The 19,569-nt window shown below is 42.4% G+C and overlaps 2 protein-coding genes across 2 annotated transcripts in view; one reads left to right on the top strand and one right to left on the bottom strand.

The window, feature by feature from the left end:
• Positions 1-11,719, top strand: part of LOC137380007 (acylamino-acid-releasing enzyme-like) — a 92,424-nt gene extending 80,705 nt beyond the window's left edge. Inside the window, exons 19-22 of the mRNA XM_068051477.1 lie at positions 3,084-3,274; positions 5,554-5,656; positions 6,902-7,008; positions 9,683-11,719. Coding sequence (XP_067907578.1) covers positions 3,084-3,274; positions 5,554-5,656; positions 6,902-7,008; positions 9,683-9,800 — 519 coding nt within the window. The 3' untranslated portion in view covers positions 9,801-11,719. The remainder of the gene's footprint in view (positions 1-3,083; positions 3,275-5,553; positions 5,657-6,901; positions 7,009-9,682) is intronic.
• The window catches only part of LOC137380330 (F-actin-capping protein subunit alpha-2-like), a 37,840-nt gene continuing 29,685 nt past the window's right edge, over positions 11,415-19,569 (bottom strand). The window contains exon 10 of the mRNA XM_068052262.1: positions 11,415-11,606. Coding sequence (XP_067908363.1) covers positions 11,427-11,606 — 180 coding nt within the window. The 3' untranslated portion in view covers positions 11,415-11,426. The remainder of the gene's footprint in view (positions 11,607-19,569) is intronic.

Genomic DNA, 19,569 nt, shown 5'->3' with positions numbered 1-19,569 from the left:
CCATGGAGGCAACCAATCAGCTTACAGATTTCCCCTGATGTCGCTGTTAGTTTTTTTTTCACTTTTCAAACCCAACGTGCTGGGACACAGTCACAGTGACTGCCGACTGATGCTCTGCTCCTCAGGTAGGTGTAGGCCTCGAGCCCCGCTGTCGATTTATAGCTCCCGCTCCGGTCCCGTTTCCCCACAGGTCCGCCGACTGCTGCTCTGTTCCACAACAGTGAAAGTGCTACAGGTGGGACCTTGTGTCCTGTTTGCGACTGGCCACAAACTGTGACTGTACTGAAAGTGAAGTAAATCTGTGTCCTTGATGGTTCATAGTTCATCCAGTGCGTATCTCATCCATACAGATCAGTAAGATCCCATCTTTGATCCTCTGTTTCTGCTAGGCAGTAGTAGGACTGGTACGTTGATACTGAGTGGGTTGACCACTATCTACTGACTTCTGTTGGGTCTATCCTTGATGAACATTAGGTCAGGACATAGTTGGGCTTGCTTGCAGTGCTCCTTACAACTGAATTGCCGACCAACACTCAGTGTCAAGGTTCACACATGAATAATGGCCATGTGATGAGTTCTGGAGGACATTTGGTGCCCTCGGAACAATAAACTAGCAAGGGCTCAACTCCTTTCGGAAAGGAGGGGAGGGGCATGGAGAGCAGCTATGAAAATCTATCATATTTAATTTTTTTCAGTGAGATACATAATCGGTGTCGCGCTTTTTCTTTTACGATGTTTTTCATTATGCAGTCCTTGTCATACCGTGAAATGCATAGTGAAGCTTTAAAGCTGAGTACATTGAAGAGTGCCACATCAGTATATGCAATCAAAGGAGGCATAGAGAAGCAGAGCGCTGGGACCTGCAATAGCTTTGGAATTGGTAGAAGGCTCCTTGAAGCTGTTCTCTGTCATATTCTGCTTGAATTTGAATAAGGAGCTTAGTCATTCACAAGGAAACCAGAGATTGTACCTTGTAACCAAATCATGTAATATTCATCAAACACCATCAATTCCAAATTGGTTATGGGAATTGGAATTTCATTAATTCACAAAGAAATTCTCTTCTTTCTTCTTTTGGGTCTCCTTATCTCGAGAGACAATGGATACGCGCCTGGAGGTGGTCAGTGGTTTGTGAAGCAGCGCCTGGAGTGGCTATAAAGGCCAATTCTAGAGTGACAGGCTCTTCCACAGGTGCTGCAGAGAACTTTGTTTGTCGGGGCTGTTGCACAGTTGGCTCTCCCCTTGCGCCTCTGTCTTTTTTCCTGCCAATTACTAAGTCTCTTCGACTCGCCACATTTTAGCCCTGTCTTTATGGCTGCCCGCCAGCTCTGGCGAACGCTGGCAACTGACTCCCACGACTTGTGATCAATGTCACAGGATTTCATGTCGCGTTTGCAGACGTCTTTAAAGCGGAGACGTGGACAGCCGGTGGGTCTGATACCAGTGGCGAGCTCGCTGTACAATGTGTCCTTGGGGATCCTGCCATCTTCCATGCGGCTCACATGGCCAAGCCATCTCAAGCGCCGCTGACTCAGTAGTGTGTACAAGCTGGGGATGTTGGCCGCCTCGAGGACTTCTGTGTTGGAGATACGGTCCTGCCACCTGATGCCAAGTATTCTCCGGAGGCAGCGAAGATGGAATGAATTGAGACGTCGCTCTTGGCTGACATACGTTGTCCAGGCCTCGCTGCCATAGAGCAAGGTACTGAGGACACAGGCCTGATGCACTCGGACTTTTGTGTTCCGTGTCAGTGCGCCATTTTCCCACACTCTCTTGGCCAGTCTGGACATAGCAGTGGAAGCCTTACCCATGCGCTTGTTGATTTCTGCATCTGGAGACAGGTTACTGGTGATAGTTGAGCCTAGGTAGGTGAACTCTTGAACCACTTCCAGAGCGTGGTCGCCAATATTGATGGATGGAGCATTTCTGACGTCCTGCCCCATGATGTTCGTTTTCTTGAGGCTGACGGTTAGGCCAAATTCATTGCAGGCAACCGCAAACCTGTCGATGAGACTCTGCAGGCACTCTTCAGTGTGAGATGTTAAAGCAGCATCGTCAGCAAAGAGGAGTTCCCTGATGAGGACTTTCCGTACTTTGGACTTCGCTCTTAGACGGGCAAGGTTGAACAATCTGCCCCTTGATCTTGTGTGGAGGAAAATTCCTTCTTCAGAGGACTTGAACGCATGTGAAAGCAGCAGGGAGAAGAAAATCCCAAAAAGTGTAGGTGCGAGAACACAGCCCTGTTTCACGCCACTCAGGATAGGAAAGGGCTCTGAGGAGGAGCCACCATGTTGAATTGTGCCTTTCATATTGTCATGGAATGAGGTGATGATACTTAGTAGCTTTGGTGGACATCCGATCTTTTCTAGTCGTCTGAAGAGACCACGTCTGCTGACGAGGTCAAAGGCTTTGGTGAGATCAATGAAAGCAATGGGCATCTGTTGTTCACGGCATTTCTCCTGTATCTGACGAAAGGAGAACAGCATGTCAACGGTCGATCTCTCTGCACGAAAGCCACACTGTGCCTCAGGGTAGACGCGCTTCTGGAGCCTGTTCAGCGCGACTCGAGCAATGACTTTCCCCACTATGCTGAGCAGGGAGATTCCACGGTAGTTGTTGCAGTCACCGCGGTCACCTTTGTTTTTATAGAGGGTGATGATATTGGCATCGCGCATGTCCTGAGGTACTGCTCCCTCGTCCCAGCACAGGCAAAGCAGTTCATGTAGTGCTGAGAGTATAGCAGGCTTGGCACTCTTGATTATTAACCAAATTGTAACCAAATCATGTAATATTCATCAAACACCATCAATTCCAAATTGGTTATGGGAATTGGAATTTCATTAATTCACAAAGAAATTCTCTTCAGTGATAAGACAATTGTGTTCGGCTAAAGGAGTTTGCTTGGAGGGTAGGAAGAAAACGCTGTCCGCTCAGAGTTGTTGTATGCATGAAAGGAAAAAAAGCAGCCATGCAGAGCAGTCATGGTTTATCAGGAGCATTACGGTGAGGGACTAGTTAGTGAATTCTCCTAGCACAGTGTCTGTTTTTATACTGCTGTTCCAAAAGCTTCACTTTTATTTCAGTATGCTGTCGAAAGTGTGTTAAAAGAAGTGTATGTGGATTCTGAGAAGGTGTTGCTGATTGGTGGCTCACACGGAGGCTTTATTGGCTGTCATCTGATTAGCCAATATCCTGGTTTCTACAAGGCCTTTGCCACAAAGAATCCTGTCATTAATCTGGCTTCCAAGCTGGGGACAACAGACATTCCTGACCAGTGAGTGCAGACTTTCCTTCCTGGATTCAATATGCTTTTAAATAATATACTACTTTAGATTATGTTTCCACGGGTGCTTCCAGGAGTATAGGTCTATGTAAAGAGTGTATCCATTGGTAGATTCCTGCACTGGTGAGGAGTGAGATTTTGGTGCCTCATTGGGTTGAAACTGTCTTTTGCCTCAGGGGACCTGAATTTTATTCCAGTTCAATGGGGTCTGGCGAAAGTCTTTTCTCTGTTGGTTCTAAGTACCATCCTCTATGAATTGAGCTTGAACATGTTCCAACACAGTTGGATAGTTGTGGGTTCACAGCATTAAACTGCACTAAATTGCCAATCTGTCGCAGGGGGATCATAAGGATGGCTGGTGCAAGAAAGGGAGATATCACATTGGTGCAGTTGGGGGAACTGGCTGGACCTGACCTGACCTGAAACACCATAATGTTAATACCATCACGATGTGCCTGAAATGGAAAAAACCTCAAGTCTTTTTTTGTCCAAAGTGCTAGAGTTTATATGAACCTATCACCAGTAAGTTGTAGCTAAAACATTTCCCCACCTAATTGACTTGTAATATTTACAACAATACCATAGACTTCATTGCTGAGACCATTAACTATGATTTTTACTGAAGTATTTTCAGTATGTATTGTATTCTTTGAAGTTATGTTACCATGTGTTGTATCATCTGCAGTTATAGTAAGTATGCCTGGGTGTTTGTTCTGTATATAACCATTATGTTTTATCTCTGTTCATCCAATGTTAACATGCCCATACACGAGGGAAAAGCACAAATTTAAAAAGTAAGTTCTACCTTCAAATGGACATTCTTGCATTTGAGGGGATCCAGTGAAGAGTGACGAGAATGTTTCTGGAACTCATTCAAAGTTGCAAGAAAACATTGCACAGCTGATCTTTTCATTCAAGTTGGGAGATGTGATATAGGTCTTCAAAATGGTGAGAGATATAAGTGATGTAGACGTAAACAGGCTATTTGGCTTGGGCTGGGTGCACAGACCTCAAGTGAACCTGGCATTCAGAAGAAACCACACGTATATGTTTTGTTTGATTAACTTTGGTGATCAAGATGTATTTCTACAGGATATTCTCTCTGGATTAAATGGATAGGATAGTGATCATGACGTGGCCTTTGGAGTATGCCTCTTTTTTTCTCTTTCCCTCTCTCTTTTGCCCCCTGCTTCAGGGACAGGAACCATTACACTATGAACATTACTGTATTCCCTTAGGCATGATTACCTAATGGGAGCACCTGATATGATACTTGTGTGTTATTTGATCCAGAACCCCCAATGCAATAAATATTGTCCAAGACATCCCTGAAGTGTATCTTCTATTTGCAGGGTTTTTTGTGATTGACTTTCATTATGGTGTGTTCAGCAACCAATCACTGAGAGTTTATTTTTGTAGTTTTGTTTCATTAAAGCTTTATACAGCTTAGAAGTCTTCAAGTAAGACCAAACATTTCCTCATATAACCCCTGTTTGACATCTAAGCAGATCACCTCAACTGACAGCAACGGTACAGAGCAGGAACACCAAAAGGAATTGCCAAGCTCTACACACCTAAGCACATCTGCTGCTTTGTAATAGTTGGATACAGGACTCAAGAAAAGGGTTCTGGAATCATAATTACGACAATAACTTGAATTTGCTTGGAGTGAATCTGTTTTGTCTCTAGCACTTTCACCAATTCCACTATTTTCGTTGATTGTATTTCTCCTGGTTTTTCTAAATGCTTTGCAACAGTGCAAGGTTCTGTTTTCTAATACTGTTTATATATTTTTAAAAAGGACAAGATTAATTTTTGCCGAAGCACTTTTGTGTCAATTCAGTAGCTTTTGGGAATTAGGAGCCCTGGCTATGTTAAGAGCCACTATACTGGTGGCACAATGGTACTGTGCCCTGCAGCAGTGATACCTCAAGCCATAGTGGCAAAATATTGACTTGGTTCCCAATCTGAACCATGTTGGGTTAGGAAGGTTTGGAGGCTGCAATGCCCCATTCACAGAGGCAGGACAAATTGAAAGGAGATGTCCTGTCTGGCTGATATTTACTACCCCTGGGGAAATGGGGACATTGCAGAGATTTGGGCTAATCGGTGTATAATCTTAGCAATAAAGACCTGAGTTCAGGCCCACCTTGACTTAAAGTACAGGCAGATTTTGGCTGAAAATACATGGAACAATAAATTGCCCCAAAAAATGGAAATTTTTAAATTGAAGTCTAGTGTTGTGATTTTTGCTGTGCTTTCCCTAACAGTACCATAGTGCAGGCTGGCTTTGATTTTGCCCCAGACCAGTTGCCGACTCCCTCTCTGATGACAGCACTGCTGAACAAATCACCGATCACAAATGTGTCTCGGGTAAGAAGTAAACTTTAGTACTTGCTACACCTAACACAAGAGCTTCTTCCACAGATTCTGGTTGCAAAACTTACTTGAAGTGAGGACAGTTTGTGTTTTACTCAGAGTGCAGTTTCCTTGTTAGTGGCATGATTGTGCAGTGTGTTGTGCGCAGCCTCACTGTGGTCTAAAGTTAGAGTTGTGACTGAATCCCAAACACACTGCCTTTCACCAAGCCCCCAACCAATTTTTAACAAAGTAAGATACTGATCACAAGTGGGCCATCCAGAGAAACAGCCCAGATAGACAGAAGGCATGTCCTGAAGGAGAAAAAAGAATGCAAGACACCCATGTCAATCTTTCACATCTGCTGACAGCAAGATAGCATGACCCTGCAAGCAAGCTGCTCATATGAGCCGTTGGAATAGTGCTGAAGCGGCAAATGAAGGAAAGTAACTTCATCAGTAAACTGAGAGGATGTTATTTTCTAAAATAACCTAAATTTGGCCACAAAGTGATTGGATGTGGTAGAGATGTTGTCAGTTTTAAATGTGTGTGTCAGTTGATGCAAATGCAGTGTCTGTTAAAGGGGTAGCTAACTCTCTGTAAGCATACATCTGTGATGGGACAGATGCAACTCTGTAGGTAAATACATAACCAAGATGGTACCTGTTTGACTTTTCATATATACAGACCAATGGAGGCCTAATGCAATAGGAGGTTGATTTGAGGCCATTATGTATGTGAATGATGCAGCATATCCCACAAACAAAATCCTAGAGATTACAAACCTTCAATTGCCACCTTCCCATCGGTCTTAAATCACTGCCTTCCATCAGTTATTATTTAAGCTGGTGACAGGCATTCATTAAAATATTACTGGCTTTTATCAGTCAAGCCACTTTTGGCCATGATCCTATATTTAGAAGCAGAATTTGGGTCGATTGATTTTCTACAGAGCTTCTCCTTAAGCAATATCACACATACACGCGATTGAAAAGGGATATGTGCAACATGTAATAAAGCCAACTCAAACCACGGCAATAAAATGACAATCCTTTATCCTTAGTCACCACCTTCAGGGCATCTCTACCACTGAGGGCTTTTTTTACAATAAGACGACATTGGGAAATGGGCGGAAACCATTAAGTTTACGGTTTGAAGAAAATTAATGTCAAAGGGTATTAATTCCTAGGAATTGCATTTCTATCTTATTAAATGTAGTGCTGTATCTCTTTGGGGTGTGTTTTCCATTTGTTTTCTCAGGTGAGAACTCCAGTTTTGATAATGTTGGGTGAAAAAGACAAACGGGTTCACCCAACTCAAGGTCTTGAGCTGTATCGTGCACTGAGATTCAGAAGTGTTCCTGTGCGGTAAGTTCTGTGTCAGTAAGATGAACAGCAGAACATGTGATGTTCCTATGGGCTTACAAAACTGCTGACTGGGATTATGGGTGGCAGCAAAGGACTCACCCTCATGATAAACTGCAGCCAAGGAGTCTTTACCCAACCATGAAACCCATAGCTATGAATGCTTTGCCCACATATTAAGCCAGTGGCTATGAATGCTTTGCCCAGCCGTTAACCCATAGCCATGAATGCTTTGCTTTCACGTTAAGCTGAAAGCCAAGAGCTTTTTGCCCATGCATTCAGCCTCTGTGCCTGAGCTATGTTCTCAATGCAATGAATAATCCAGTACACAGGAAGTTGTCACATGCATACAAGTCCAATAGAATAAATATTTCATAATGAATGATCTTGCGACAAGTGATTTGACCAGTGTTTCCTGTATTAAATCTCAACTTTTATTATTAACGTTGTATGTATGTTGAATATATGGCACATTCATGTGAGCTTTTAACAAGAGAAATAGGGTGGTAAAATTCTACTTGGCCAGGGGAGTAAAATGGGTGGTAGTAGATTGGCCACCCGTTTTCTATCCTGCCTGATTGTCCTCTCTTTTGAAGCCAGTGACGAGGAATATCAGATCGGACATATAACAAGCAACGAATCTGCCACGGCCCATTTTGCATCTCTAGTGAAGTTGAAGTTTACCCGCACCCCGTCTCTCCCCCCCCCCCACCCCCACCTGCCACCCACAGTATCTGATTGAGGCAGCACTATGCAGTGAATTTCATTTTAAATTCTCCTTATTTTAAGTGATTATCTCCCTTGCTATAGATCTTCCTTTGCCTCACACTATTATGCAACCAAGGGGCAGGTTGAATGCCTTCATTTGTAAAGTTTGGTCAGGTGACATTCGACAAACCATAGCCAAAACCAGTAATAAACCAGCCATCACTGGTATTGGCGATTCACCAGTGCATTTTGTTCTTCCTCCCACTTGGGAAATCCCTTCTCTTTGCTTGGCTGAGATTGGGGCCTCACAGGACTAATCATTAGAAGAGAGCCTGTATCCTCACAACTTACAATAGAGCACACTGATCCACTGAGCAATGAGAACAGCTCTTTCTCTGCATTGTTACTCAAGATCAGTAATAGTTTAAGTGGCTTTTTTGCTGTGTGAGGGACCACAAATAACTACATGGGTTGAGGAGGGCCATATGGAGTGGATGCATTTTTGTGGTTGGAATGATTGATAGCCCAGCACCTCAGATTTAAAACCAAGTAAGTTTTTTGTGACAATCTCATTGTCAATCTGATTTCTTATGTAAAAGGGGAAAGAGGAAAGTCCAATTATCCCATCTAGTTTACTCTGTCATTTGGGCCTGTTTTAAAGAAAGCTGTTCAGACTATTTGCACCCCTCTCCTCTTGATGCTGAGGCCATATCCTTTTCCACCATGCTCAGTCAAGGATTAAGGAACGTGTGTAGGTGAGCCAGAAAGCTGTTTATAATCTCCTTTTCGAACATAAATACAGATAAAGGCATATTAGTGAGTTCAGTCAGCTCTTACGAACAAATCAGAGATTTAATTTCTTCTGTGCACTTGTGCTGGCAGGTGTACTAATTGTGCATTAATTTTGTGGATTTGCATGCATTGAGTTTACAGCCTATGGGGGGAGGGGAAAAGGTACAGGGTGAGCAGCTGGGCAATATCATGCTTACTGTTGCAATAACTATCCATGCCACTTATTTGCAGAGGATCACAAATACTGCTTAGATTCTGATGAAAAAAAAACTATCATCACAGTGAAAGTATGTATTTATAATTGAAGGACATTATTGCTTGAGTAAACCTCAACATCTTCGAGGCTTGCTGTGGGGTTCCAGCCTTTCATATCCATAATAGCCTGTTGAAGAACAAAGCCTCATTAAATAACAATCAATGTGCTAAGAAAAAAAATAAAATCCTAAACTGTGTTTTGGCAATGCAGTTATAGAGAAATACCTTAGTTTGTAATTGACTGTTAACAATTTCTGATACTGACTAACTATTGCGAAGTAAGAGATTTGCCACACAGATTTAATTGAAGACAGCATAAATGGAGTGGTGAGTGATACCAAAATCTCATTGGAGTAGTGAAGTTGTACCATAGACGTCTTATAATTGGAACATCCTCTTGAAGAAACCTTCCCTTATGCATGTATTATTATTACTCACTGCTTGTTGCCTTGTATGTGACTAAAACCTGGGTCGGCATTGGTGAGGCCATGATACCCCAGGTTATTTGTTAGCAGAGGCATTTTTAACTTCTGGACCTTATTTTAATGTGGTATGTTGAAAATATGCAGCTAATAAAAAAAAGTTAGGATATTCTCCTTACACAACAGTATGTCTATGCTGCGTTCTGCAGTACACACTTCAGTTTGATGAGACTTACTTCCAAGTGGATCTGTGCCGATATTCTCTTCTCTGTCCATGGATTTTCTGGTCCTGGTTGTACTGAGAGAAGAAACCTGACTGTAAACTAGACACCAAGAGTTTCCTTAAAGGAGGTAGACATCTCTGAGACTACTCTTGAGTATCTTCCATTGGCTGATTGGTAGAGGTCTTGCCCTGTAAAATGCTGGATGATCAAAATACAAAGGCAGGAAATAGAAACACAGCCTCATAACACATAAATTATTTGAATTTTTCTCCTCAGGTTATTGTGGTATCCCGATGATAACCATTCACTCTCCAGAGTTGGCACAGAAGCTGATGTGTTCATGAATGTTGCTTTGTGGTTCGACTTTGCACTGGACGTTACTAAAGCAGCTTGAGACAATCTGACATGTGGAAGACAATCCAACCTAACTTGTGGCAGCGATGGAAAGGTGTCTACAGTGGATTTCCTTTTAGCCACATGGCAGTGCTGCACATACACATGCCTTTATATGAAATTCATTCAAGTATCAAATTGTCTCAAGGGTAGTACCCTTTCCTCTGAATCAATGATTATGGGTTCATGCCCCAGTCTAGAACTTGAGTAGATAATCTAAGCTGACACTTTTGTGTGATACTGTGGAAGTGGAGTTTTGTTAGAAATGGCAACTTTTGCGTGAGATGTTTAAAAAGTCGGCCTGTTTGCCTGTTCAGGTGCATGGAAATTATTCCATGCCATTATTTGAAGATGCTCAAGAAGTTCTACTGGGGTCCTGGCCAACATTATCCCTGAACCATGACCAGCAAAAGAAATTATCTGGTCATTTGCTATTTGTGGGATCCAGCTGTGCATGTGTTGGCTTCCATGTTTTCCCTCAAAACAGTGGCGAACTTCAAAAGTAACTTATTGGCTACAAAACACTTTGGGGCTTTTTGAGGATGTGAAAGGTGCTATATAAATACATCTCTCTTTCTGGTCTTTATAAACCAGCAGTATTCAAATATGTGAATTTTCCTGGCTGTAGAACCGTAGAAAAATTACGACACAGAAGGGAGACCCATTCAGTTCATCAAGTCAGTGCCAGCCTAAAAAGCTAACCACCAAATCTAATCCCACCTTCCAGCACCTGGTCCATAGCCTTGCAGGTTACAGCACTTCAGAACTTGTCCAGGTACCTTTTAAAAGAATTGAGGGTTTCTGCTTCCACCACCATTCCTGGCAGTGAATTCCAGATACCACCACCTTCTGGGTGAAAAGGTTTTTCCTCATGTCCCCTCTAATCCTTCTACCAATCACCATAGATCTGTGTCCCCTGGTAATTAACCCCTCCACTAGGGGAAACAGGTCCTTCCTGTCTACTCTATCTAGGCCCCTCATAATTTTGTACACCTCAATTAAGTCACCCCTCAGCCTCCTCTGTTCTAAGGAAGATACCCTAGCCTATCCAATCTTTCCTCATAGCTGCAACTTTCAAGCCCTGGCAACATTCTTGTAAATCTCCTCCGTACTCTCTCCAGTGCAATTATGTCCTTCCTGTTGATGAACCATCCTTCAGTTTGCCTCAATATTCTATTTTGGATGAGTGGATCAGATCAGCATAAATGTTATGGCAATGCGCTGTGCAAGAAACCACCTGCATTTGCCGAGTGAAAATCCCGATTAGATTACAGAATAAAAATTTTCTTTCTCACTGATCGCAATGGAAATGCTACTCTAGTGTAGTTCAGTCGTCCAAGGCTGAAGATTATAGTGCATGGTTGGGGTTGAAGCAGCAGAATCTTTTAACCAATGTTATGACTAATGATTGTACCCACAGTTAGAATTCACTGGAAAAGTATTCTTTTTCCTACTGTTAATGACCTGACCTTGAGTACAAATAATTTTTTTTCAATGTATCTTTTGTCATTCTTATGCATGGAACACATGAATGTAGTAATGAAATAAGACCAGATTTTATTTTTAATCATGCACTTTAATTTTTAAATATAATAACTGTAATGTTATGAGTCAGACATCAAAGATATCATTTAAAATTCTGACGGTCAGATTTAGAATCTTGTATTGCCTGTGCCAGGTCCACCTCTCTGACAATCTTGGCATTGATGATTTTGTTCCAGTCAATTGTCGTGTGTGTAAATGGCAGCTGGCGCCGAAGACCCTTGAGCAGAGAATCCAGCATTTGATAATTCTCCATCAGACCAAGCTGGAGGGAGACAAAAAATAAGAGCATACTCTTTTGCTGCTCAGAAAAGAGGTTATCCCACTTTCTATCATTGAAAAGCCTCAAGCTTTCAAACAATTACAATGGTATTTCTCAGCTACAATATGTTCTAATAATAAAAAAAAATCAAAGCTACATCTGAATATTGGAAGCCTCACAGTTTTTTTTGTTGAGTGCCAGTGTCCCTTTTGCTGCCATTTGGATTTCTGGAACTGTGAGGAGTGGTTAAAGATATCAAGTGTAACTGAAGAAGCAATTCATCTTTTTTGCAAAGCGTTGCTACAGCTGTTCAGGGCCTTAGTTAGACTGCATCTGGAGTACTGTGCACAGTTTTCGTCTCCTTACTTAAGAAAGGATATAATTGCATTAGAAGCAGTTCAGAGAAGGTTCACTCAACTGATTCCTGGGATGAAGAGGTTATCTTATGAGGAAAGATTGGGCCCAGACCCATTGGAGTTGAGAAGAATAAGAGGTGATCTTATTGAAACATATAAGATCCTGAGGGGACTTGACAAGGTGAATGATGAGAAGATGTTTCCCCTTGTGGGGAAGTCTAGAACTAGGAGACACAGTTTAAAAATTGGAGGTCTCCCATTTAAGACTGAGATGAGAAATTTTTTCCCTCAGTGGATCGATAGTCTGGAATTCTCTTTCCCCGAGAGCGGCGGAGGCTGGGTCATTGAATATATTCAACGCTGAGTTAGATAGATTTTTGATCAACAAGGGAGTCCAGGGTTTTGGGGGGCATATAGGAAAATGGAGTTGAGGACACAATGATATCAGCCATGATCTTATCAAATGCTGGAGCAGGCTCGAGGGGCCAAATGGCCTACTGCTGCTCCTAATTCTTGTGTTACTTTTAAGGTTGTTTTGGCGACTGCCTTCATGAAGAAAATCACATCGCTACTTATTAGGGGAGATGATGATTTGTGCATCATCCTAGTGTTACAACCAGGTGAGAAAGGTATCTAGGGGTCTTTTACTGTCTTCACCTGGTCTTATTGTAACATGGTTTAATTTTAAACACACTGTGTTTTGAGCTCCCCCTTTGTGAATCCTTGTTCACAGCTTTCCAATTATAAGGCAAAGAAATGAGCACACCAGGTTTTCTTAGGTTGAAAGAAGAAAAGTGAAATTTATTAAACCTTAAACTTAAACTCTAATTCGGTTAACGCCTACAGATACACGCCGCACCCAACGCTAGCATGCATATACGATATGCACATACAAATAGAGACAGAAAAGAGAAGAAAAATAAAATGGAGAGGTTTGAGGCAATCTCTGAAGAGGGATTTTTTTTTTTTTACTGTCCTTGATTGTAGGTAGTCTTGCTTTTCGCTGGGGCCCAGTATTCTTCTTAAACTTGGTTCACTGTTGGAGACTTTTTTCTCTTGGTGTTCATATGTCTTCAGTGGTTTCCAAAGCTGTTGAGAGCAAGATGAGAGCAGACAGTAGAGAGGTCTTTTCCAGTCCAGGAGCAAACAGCTTTCTGAGTTTAAATTCCCTGTTGGAAGTTCAAATTCAAAAAAACTCCATCAGTTAGTCATGTGACTAAACTGGTTTGACCACGTCTGTTTGTATATTCAGCCATCTTAGTAGTTAAACTGGAATGTTAGTCTTTCCACCTTCAATGTCTGGTAATCAAAAGTCCATTGTGGATTAAATTGGAACAGGGACGAGCCCCTTTGTCATTTGAAGTACTGTCTGTTGATATGCTAATGTCTCTCTCCAGCCAAAGTCTCCAATTGTTTTTTTAAAGCAATTTCTTTCTTCGCCAACAACAGTTTAAAATCAGTGTTCATGTGGCGAAATTAATTTTCCTCATTCGTGGCAAGTGGGTGCTTGCCTGACACCTCCACACCCAGGGGAATGAAATGCGATTTGAAAAAAAAGGTACATTTCATAACAGGGTTTGAGAGAAATATGAGATACAGAAAGAAAAACTATGCATTTCATTCATTCATCGATCTTAAAGCCTATGAGAATGGTCTTTTTTGGGTGCCAGTGCTGCTTTAATTTTTCCTTTTTTTCCTCAGGAGAGTTAGTAGTGGGCAGGTCTATCCTGAACTCTGAGTCATGCAAAGACCTTCAGAGGATGGCTGGTTCCCTTTTCCTCTGACTGTGGGGGAGGTTTCTTTGTTAATCTCCCCTTTGTTCTCTGGGACACTCCTACCTGCAGGTATTTGTGCAGACTTGACTGCACTCTCCTGTGACACTTCGACTAGATGAGGCATCACCCTCACAGTTTCTGTGCCCTCTAGAGATCTCTCTTTGTCTCTGTAGGTTCCTGTAAATGCTGTTAGTAACTCCAGTGGGGTGCTTCTAGAGTTTGCATTTACATAGGAGGATGTGGGGTCTAACTTTTCACACTTTTCGGGGTTGGTTGACCGGACAGTAGGGGTTTTAACCTGGGATTCTTCCCGGACTTCCTTTAACCTGCCCTCTTGGTCACTTTTTCCCCTTCTCTTTCTAAACTTTTGCCAGCCATGCCTGCCTGTCCCCTTTTGTTCTTGGCGGGAGGGTCCTCCTAACACCAGTACAGGACTTAGGGGTGCTGGTTTCACTGTAGGTTGGGGTTTCCTCTCAACCTGGCACATGTGGTAATTCCTGCAGTACTCCACCACATCTTTGTGGAGTTTTGGCCAGTCAAACTGCTGTCTTATGCAGGCTTTGGTCTTTCGTATACCGGCATGTACAGCCACTGTAGTCTTGTGGGCCCTTCTTAATATTTCTCCACGGTACCTCTGTGGCACCACTAACTGATGAACTACAGTCCACTCCTTGCCCTCAGGTCTCTGAGGAGAACTCCATTTCCTCATCAGTACCTCATTTGTTAAATAGTAGAAATCAGGGACTCCTTCTGTTTCACTTTCAGACCAGGCAGCCTGTGCTAACTCTCACAATACTGGTTCAGCTCACTGAGCCTCAGCTAGGGAAAATCCATTTAATTCATTCCCTGAGTCTCCTAACTTTCCATAGAAAGTGTCGGCAGGCAGACCTCATGATCATTTGCCTGCAGTGCCAATACAGTCTCCTCTGGGGAAGCTGGTTTGATCATGGCCTGACCCACTACACTTTCAGGGACTCTGCAGGGGACCGTCTCTTGCCACTGCCCTGTCTCTGATCTCCTGCGGTCTTTCTTTCACTTCTGGGGGGCAACCACCTTCACCCCCACCAGATCATTACCGAGGAGCAGGTCAACCCCGTCCACAGGCAAACGAGGGACAATCCCTACGGTCACTGGTCCCGAAACTAGGTTGCACTCCAGGTGCACCTGGTTACAGGTACAGGCATACACTGCCCTCCAATACCGTTTTTTTAAATAAGATGGCCTTTATACCCCAGGCCTCTTTTATGTATTTTATGTCGAGGGGGTCTTTATTTTCCAGGCCTCCTTTATATACATTTTAAAATAACGTTATTAAAAAACAGATAAATAAAACAAAAACTCAAATCAAAATGCCATTCTCAGCATCGATGATGCACTCCAGCCCCTGCGGTGCCCACTGGCTGCGGAAGGCCTCAAGCGTACCGGCAGATGCGGGTTTCTCTTTCTCCAGGGACACACAGGCGCGAACGTAATCTCGGAAGAGGGGCAGGCAATCAGGGAGGACAGACCCTCCCAACGGCCCGCAGCCTGGACCTGTGAATTGCCACCTTGGCCCGGCCCAGTAGCACTCACCACCATTTTGGTGTTCACTGCACTCTCTGGGCGGAAAGGTCAGGCCTTTTCCTAGTAAAAGGGATCTAGTGACTCCTGTGTCCCTGAGAATTACTATAGGCTTGCTTGCCCAACTCGAGGGATATAGGTTTACTTTCCCTCAAACACAAAACCCTGATAAGCTTCAGGAATTAGATTAGATTAGAGATACAGCACTGAAACAGGCCCTTCGGCCCACCGAGTCTGTGCCGAACATCAACCACCCATTTATACTAATCCTACACTAATCCCATATTCCTACCAAACATCCCCACCTGTCCCTATATTTCCCTACCACCGACCTACACTGGCCGTAGTAAGCTTCCTGGGTTGCACTCTTACTGCAGTTAAAGCCATAGCTTGTTCTGCTGTGCTTTGCATCAGGTCCCCGTCTTCACTGAGCGGGTGTGCCCTGATTAACCCTACCAGTTTCCCCTTTAGTTTCCAGCAGTCAGCTTTTAAATGTCCTGTCTTATTACAATGGAAGCACACAGGTCTCAGGGTCTCTTGCTCACAGCACCTTCCTTTTTGGCTGGAGGAGAGCCCCCTGTGTCTCCTACTTTCCTTTCTCTCCCAGGACTGTTTGGGCTCCTATCACCTTCCCATCCTTTGTCCTTTTTAGATCAATGCTCATGTGGCAAAATTAATTTTCCTCATGCTTGGTAGGTGGGGTGCTTGTCTGTCACTAGTCATGATGCTACATTTAATGGGTAAAATTTAAAAAATAAAGGAAATCTGGAAATGTAGGGGAAAAAAACTGAAATGAAAACGGCTTCATAAAGGGTACACACCTGAACATTGTTACCTGTCTTTTCTCTTTGAAGATGCTATGTATTTCCAGGAATTTGTGTTTTTAATTCTAATTGATTAGCTGACTCAAATTTGACTGGCAGCTACCCAGAACTGTTTATATATTGTAATCAGACAGGATGTGGGCGTTGCTGGAAAGGCTGGTATTTTTTGCTCATCCCTAGCTGCCCTTGAGAAGCTGGTGGTGGACCACCTTCTTGAACTGCTGCAGTCTGTGTAGGGAAGGTATTTAACAGCACTGTGTAAGTAGGGAGTTGCAGGATTTTGACCCAGCAACGATACAGGAATGGCAGTATAAGTCCAAATCAGAATGGTGTGAGACTTGGAGATGAATGAACGTAATATATTATAGAGGTCCATTGGCTTCAGCTGTGACTTCTCCCTGACTGAACTCTCAGATCACATGTGAGCTTATGTGAGAAGGGCCATGTGGATGGAGAGCTGCTTACACCAGTGGAGATAATTGGGAAAATACTGTTTGTTGCAGCTTGTCTCTGGGAGCAGTGGAAAAAAAATGGGGGAAAATGTATTGTATATAATATATAAAATGGGGGAAAATGTATTGTGTTGCAGCTAAACTGATTTGTTTTCACTAGGAGATGAAAGTGGTACTGCAGAGGCAGCAAGACGATTTTAGTTCTTGCAGCTTTTTAGATGCAGCGATACACATAAATTCTGTTCACGGATGTGTACTAGATTTACAGCATAAGGCATTCTGCATGTCTGAGTTTTTTATTATAATGAATTATCTAACAATATATTACCTAGTGGAGACTGTGATCCTAGCTGTAGACAGGCTGGTTGACTGTAGCATTTTATTAACGTCACCACTGTGGGTCTTTTCACTCAGCTGGCAGTAAGCCCATGTTATAAATGTTAAATATCTAAAATTACAAAAAAAACTGCAGTGCAAAAGGGGTGGATTTGATGGCAAGGTCAATAGCAAAGTGCATGACAGAACACAAAATTTTCAATGTATTATTATCCCCAAATGCCATGTAAACACACAGCTGAAGTACTCCTCTTTAAGGATATGACTATCATGAAAAAGAAAGGGGCATTAAAGTATAGATTCTAATGATAATGTATTGATAAAGACTGCCTCTATGTGCCTTTGTCACTTTGTGGGAGAGCAGGGGTGGGCAGTAATTCTGTCACCCGGTTCCTAATTACTCTATTTCTTAATTACATCCATCTGGGCATTATGATGTTAACACCAGTGTGTGTGCCATTAAGGAAGTACTTTTACTTGGTGAATGTCAGATAACATAATAAACAGGTCACAACATATAAACATATGAATTAGGAGCAGGAGTAGGCTACTCAGCCCATCAAGCCTGCTCGCCATTCAAGAAGATCATGGCTGATCAACTCCACATTCCCACCTACCCCCAATAACCTTTCACCCCTTGCTTATCAAGATCTATCTACCTTTACCTTAAAAATATTCAAAGACTCTGCTTCCACTGCCTTTTGAGGAGGAGAGTTCCAAAGACTCACGATCCTCTGAGAGAAAAGATTTCTCCTCATCTCAGTCTTAAATGGCTAACCCCTTATTTTTAAACAGTGACCTGTAGTTCTAGATTCTGTCCTGTCAAGACCCCTCAGAATCTTATTCTTCTAAACTCCAGTGGATACAAGCCTAGCCTGTCCAATCTTTCCCCGTAAGACAGCCCTCCCAATCCAGGTATTAGTCAAGTAAACCTTCTTTGTACTTCCAATGCATTTACATCCTTCCTTAAATAAGGAGACCAGTACTGTACACAGTACTCCAGATGTGGTCTCACCAATGCCCAAAATAGCTGAAGCATAACCTCCCTACTTTTGTATTCAATTCCCCTCACAATAAACAAAAACATTCTAGTAGCTTTCCTAATTACTTGCTGTACCTACATACTAACCTTTTGCAATTCATGCACTAGGACACCTAGATCGCTCTGCATCTCAGAGCTCTGCAATCTCTCACCATTTAGATAATATGCTTCTTTTTTATTCTTCCTGCCAAAATGGACAACTTTACACTTTCCCATATTATACTCCATTTGCCAAATCTTTGCCCACTCACTTAACCTATCTATATCCCATTGTAGCCTCTGATGTTCTCTTCACAACTGACTTTCCTACCTATCTCTGTGTCATCAGCAAATTTAGCAACGATACCTTCGGTCCCTTCATCCAAGTCATTTATTGTAAGTCATTGTAAAAAGTTGAGGCCCCAGCACTGATCCCTGTGGTACATCACTCATTACATCTTGCCAACCTGAAAATTACTTATTTATGCCGACTCTCTGTTTCCTGTTAGCTAGCCAATCTTCTATCCATGCCAAAATGTTAGCCCCTACACCATGAGCTTTTATTTTCCGCAATAACCTTTGATGTGGCACTTTATCAAATGCCTTCCGGAAATCTAAGTAAGATACACCCACCGGTTCCCCTTTATCCACAGCACATGTTACTTCTTCAAAGAATACCAATAAGTTGGCTAAACATGATTTCCCTTTCACAAAACCACGTTGACTCTGCCTGACTACCTTGAATTTTCCCAAGTATCCTGCTATAACGTTCTTTAATAATAGCATCTAACATTTTCCCTATGACAGACGTTAAGCTAACTGGCCTGCAGTTTCCTGCTTTCTGTCTCCCTTTTTGAATAAAGGAGTTACATTCACTAATTTCCAATCTAATGGAACCTTCCCGAAATCTAGGAAATTTTGGAAAATCAAAACCAATGCATCAAATATCTCACTAGCCACTTTTTTAAGACCCTAGGAAAAAGTCCATCAGGACCCAGGGACTTGTCAGCCCACAGCTCCAACAATTTGCTCAGTACCACTTCCCTGGTGATTGTAATTTTTTTTTTTTTTTTTTGAGTACCTCCCTCCCTTCCAATTCCTGATTTACAGCTATTTCTAGGATGTCACTTGTACCCTCTATAGTGAAGACCAATACAAAATACATGTTCAATTCATCTGCCATCTCCCAATTTTCCCTTATTAATTCCCCTGACTCACATTCTATAGGACCTATGCTCACTCTGTTAACTCTTTTCTTTTTAAAAATCTATAGAAACTCTTACTATCTGTTTTTATAATTCTCGCCAGCTTTCTCTCATACTTTTATTTTTCCCTCCTTATTAATCTTTTTATTGTTCTTTGCTGCTTTTCATATTCTGTCCAATCTTCTGACTTGCTAACCATCTTTACACAATTATATGTTTTTTCTTTAAGTTTGATACTATCTTTAACTTTTTCAGTTAACCACGGATGGTGGAACACCGTCCCCCCTCCCCCCCACCACCCTTGAAATTTTTTTTTCTTGTTGGAATGGATCTATTCTGTGTATTCTGAATCCTTTAAATGTCTGCCACTACATCTCTATTGACCTATCTCTTAACCTAATTTGCCATTTCACTTTTGCTAGCTCTGCTTTCACATC

Source organism: Heterodontus francisci, chromosome 19 (assembly GCF_036365525.1).
Source record: "Heterodontus francisci isolate sHetFra1 chromosome 19, sHetFra1.hap1, whole genome shotgun sequence".
In the NCBI taxonomy this organism is placed as follows: domain Eukaryota; kingdom Metazoa; phylum Chordata; class Chondrichthyes; order Heterodontiformes; family Heterodontidae; genus Heterodontus; species Heterodontus francisci.
Note: the sequence above shows the minus strand (reverse complement) of the source record. Positions and strands in the feature narration are given on the sequence as shown.